The 4,605-nt window shown below is 38.7% G+C and overlaps 1 protein-coding gene across 1 annotated transcript; it reads left to right on the top strand.

Annotated features, from left to right (window-relative positions):
* Nucleotides 1-361: 361 nt before the first annotated feature.
* smim13 (small integral membrane protein 13) lies at nt 362-3,273 on the top strand. Its single transcript, XM_079484142.1, has 3 exons — nt 362-578; nt 1,140-1,230; nt 2,252-3,273. Exons 2-3 carry the CDS (start codon nt 1,155-1,157, stop codon nt 2,440-2,442), a joined length of 267 nt encoding a protein of 88 aa, XP_079340268.1. The 5' UTR covers nt 362-578; nt 1,140-1,154; the 3' UTR covers nt 2,443-3,273.
* Nucleotides 3,274-4,605: the final 1,332 nt, after the last annotated feature.

Raw genomic sequence — 4,605 nt, 5'->3', positions numbered from 1 at the left:
AAACTAATATAGGCTACTGCATTTATTGTTCATTTTCAATGTGTAATCCATCTTAGATCAGCGTGGCCTTATTTAATAAACATTCAGGACAATGTGACCGATCTGAAACTGCAACAAATTCACTGACCTGACATTGAAAAACATGCTTTAAAAACTTTGCTAAATGCTTTTTTTGCAAGGCACGGTTGACATTTGCATTGAATTGACCACGTGTCCAATATTCTGACCTTTTTTCCTAGCTGAGCACAATTGTTTTTTTTTACAAAGTAGCTTCAGATACCATCATGCTACTTTATTGCCACGGTGTGGTCACAAAACGCAATATTACCATTATATAGGGCAAGACTACATATCCCACAATGCCACTCGGTCATCTGTGTTGATAATCACTTCCGGGTCATCTGCGGATCGAGCGTGTTGTCGACACACATCGCTGTTTTGTAGTTGTTTTCTTTTCTCTGTAAATGTCGCAATGATGTAGATAAGCAGGATATCTGTGAGACGTCCATGACACGCGTGACCGGCGTCCGTCCGTGCGGGAATCCGCGTGAAGATCGCGAGGACGTGATCGACTGAAGGTCTGAGGATCATAAACAAACACGCTGAATAAAATATATCTTAAGATATTTAAACCAATGAGATTTCAATCGAGGATAAAGTTTCCATTACAACAAAGTATTGTACTTGTGTACATTATAATCATTATTTATCTCGTGCATATATCCTGGTACTTTTTGTTAGTCTAATTTGTCATATTGTTTTATTATTTATATCATATGGTTGTTTATTACGTTATTGATGACATGCAATATGTCTATTATCACCATGATATTTACATAATACTCATATCTTTGAAAGTCATTGTGGTTTCCTTGATTCTGATAAGTGAATTGCATGATGGTATTATCTGTGTATATTATCATGTACCATTTATGATTCAGTATTGTTATAGCACATTTATTAGGAACATTTGCGAATTTGAAAACATTTCTATTACAACAGTTTTCATATCTTGAATAAACTATATTTACTGTAGTGTAAATCCTAAAACTACACCGTAAGCGATGGCATATGTCATCTAAACTCAAGGGGGGTCAAACCGTGGTGGTGATTGTGGTTTTGTCTGGTTTGGACTTTAGGATAGAAGAAGGAGGATGTGGCAGAGTGTTGGTCTGACAGTGCTGGTGATCCTGGCCACGCTGATATGTGTCCTGCTCTTTATGATGTTCGGTAAGTGTCCCGCTCCATTCGTTTATTAGCATGCTTTCATCCCAAGTGACTGACAGGTGAGCAACATCACAAGCAATTCATCACACAGACAACAAAACGTGCAGAACCGCAATAGCAAGTTTAAGGAGTATGCGTGTGTCTTACAGACTCATTAAGTGTCCTTCAGGCTATCTGAATTTATACAGTCACGACACCACTTGGTTAAAATCAGTGTTCAAATATCTCAGACAGTAAGTTTGAATATTGGTATTTTGGTTTGATATGTTGTTATGTAATGTGATTTAGGGCGTTAGATCTTAAATGCCTTTATGTACAAACACAAGTCCAAAGTAGTGCTTGCTTGAACCATGAGATGATCTGATGGTCGTGAACTTTGACACGCGTCTACAGTAACACTTGTAGATACAAGATTTTTAGTAAGTTCAAAGGCTTTAAATTTCTCTCCATGTGTAAGAACATGATCTGTAGAGTCAAGCTTAGCAAAAATAGAGCCGGTTGATCACTGTCAGCGGGTTTGATTTCAAGAGCACACTAAGAGTTCAGTGTTGACTTTAGTCAATGTCTCTGTGAGTGTATCTTGGGCTTACGGCAGTAAATACTGCATTGTTCTGTACTTAACTGTATTGTACCGTAGACACTTTACATAAGTGTGCAGTTTGTCATTTGAGAAACCGTTCTGCGCGGTCATGTCAAAGCCAACTTTGGCTCAGATCCCTGTAGGTCACAGTATTGACTGTCCTGAACATGAAAGAATCTTCCTGTATAGTTGGAAGCCCACCAAGAACATAGATTTAAATGTTTCAAAATCCAGTTCCTGAATTGTATTAAGCCGTGTGTCATTTTGGAAATCTCGGGTGAATCTGTGCTTCATCACAAGAATGATGCAAATTTTATATGAACCTGTCATATGAATTCAATCTTTGGTTGTGAAGATAAAAATGCAAATCGAAGGCAAACCTGTGAACCTGGAAAGGCAAATACAGGGTATTAAATGAAACCGATCTTTCTGTCTCGTCTGCAGGTTGGTATGTGGTGTGGCAGCTCTTCCTGTCCAAGTTTAAGTTCCTGCGGGAGTTGGTGGGTGACCCGGGTTCACCGCAGACAGAAACCGAGCCCTCTGAGTCAGAGAGTGAGCGCAGCTCTCCCCCGACACCCCGCCACCGACCCAAGACGGCTCGCCAAAGGATCGCCCCTCCTGACAGCACTACATAAAGACCCACACATTCAAGATCGGTTTCTTTCTTTAGGATGAAATCATGCATTGGACCAGACCCCCATCAGTTATCGTGCTCTCCTTCACATCAGACGTAATGGTTACACTGGTTCTCCTCAGATCCTCTCTGATATCTCACTGGGTTTGGATATGACACGATATGAACTTAAGACACTTAAAGTTTTGAATTCCAGCTCAAACTCGCATTCACATCCAAACTAACGCGCTGCTACCTTCCTCCCGTCCCGGAAAACCGCTTGAGTGTAAATATATTCACGTTAGAGCATCATATATGTTAACTGGGCTGTTAAAATCTGATTTACAGCTGACTACCAAACATCCAACATTTCTGTTGGCTTAACAGCATCTCTATTCGTACTGACGTGTATTCAGTGAGTGCAATGAAACCTTTTTTATTTTGAGTAGAAGAAAAACATTTTTACCAGAATTGATGTCAAGAATCACCCCATTAGGAAGGTGATGATGCTATAAAATGTCCTTTGCAGTTCTGGTTTCTTCAGGCTGTAGTGCTGTATGATGGCTGTTCGCATTTTGCAGATCTCAGATACATCTGTCATTACCAGCTTTCTAAAAGCTTTACAGCCACACTGACCTTAGATCAGCCCTGACCTGCCTGAAACTTGTGTGCGTTCACACAAAACCTGTGACTGTATTTAAAGGTTATGTCATGTTTCGGTTAAATGCATTATAAAGAAATGCAGTTAAAGGAACGTTGGACGGTCACATTGACACATTATGTTACATGTTTGTTTTTGGCGGTAGATTTTTCCCTTCATGATGAATAAATTTCATTAAACAATTAGGAAGTTCTTGTCATTTTATTTATCTCACCAATGCTTTTGGTGATAAATATACAAATAATTTATAAATTGAATACATCAACAAATCTTGTTTTTAGCAGGTCAAACGTTCATATGCAACACATAGTCCTACATTACTACAGCTTTCTAGCTGTATTATATAGAAGAATTTTATTTAGCTGCTTATTTATAATAGCTGCACTACTAAAACGTCCCACAAGGTGGCAATATTCCAATACAAATCACACACCTGCTTTAACGAAGCCAATTAAAACGTTAAAAAAATATCCTATAATAATTGACAGCTGTAATACACCTTTGAGATACATTTTATTAGAATAGACCTTTTAAAATACTGCTCAATTTGACTTTTGCAATATTTTATGCCCTGGTTAATGAATAAAGTTAATAAACAGTTGACGTAACACGATCAGAATATGTCAAATTAAAATAATAAAATCATTGTAAATGTAAATGTGCAAATGTCCTCAGTAAGAAAAAAACGAAAAGTTAAATGCGTCTCGGGCTTTTTGAGGCATATACGCCCCCTACTGGACAACAGGTGTATGTCTCATAGTAAACTGAGTCAATGCAATCCGCAATTGACAAATAATTGCTTACAGCTGCTTTGATTTGGGTGCTGCAGTGTTTTAAGAGAACCCATATGCTACCCTTTCCGTTCATATTTTAATAATATGCTAAAGCATAAACTACATGCTTGTTAAACCAAATGAAAGGGGTCAGTAAACGTTTGTCCAGACATGAAGACTTTCGTGCGCATATGCATAAAGTGTCAGTCAATATTTTTAAACCGAGGTGTCTACCCCTCTAGAATTCTGCGACATACGGAAATATCTGCAGCTTTCAAGGCGGTGAAGGAGGCAAAGAGAGCACAGAAGCTGTAATTCTGAGGCCTTAGAATACTTCACAGGAAATGCTTGCGGTGAGCCGCAGAAAACTCTCCAGATCTGCTCGCTGCTTTATTCACAGGTCAGACATTACACTTCACTCTTTCTGGGCGTACACTTACTTTCCTGCAGAAGATTGCAGCATCAGCATCACACCTCATGTGTGACACAGCAGAGACGGGTTCTTGACAACATGCCATCTTCTGCTATTGCACATTGACTTCAGGCACATTCATGCATGTGACAGATATCTCTAAATATTTCACGTATAAAGCCTTTCTGTCAATCATTTCTTTGTTTATTTGTGCCGTCTGACAGCTAAATGACGTATACTTCCTTTATGTTAAGCTATCCAGTATCATTCTCAATGGTGACGACAAAAGCTTTTAAAGCATTTAGTGTACTTAACACACGTCACCACTGAGAATATAAA

This window comes from Barbatula barbatula (genome assembly GCF_947034865.1).
Source record: "Barbatula barbatula genome assembly, chromosome: 21".
In the NCBI taxonomy this organism is placed as follows: Eukaryota; Metazoa; Chordata; class Actinopteri; order Cypriniformes; family Nemacheilidae; genus Barbatula; species Barbatula barbatula.
Note: the sequence above shows the minus strand (reverse complement) of the source record. Positions and strands in the feature narration are given on the sequence as shown.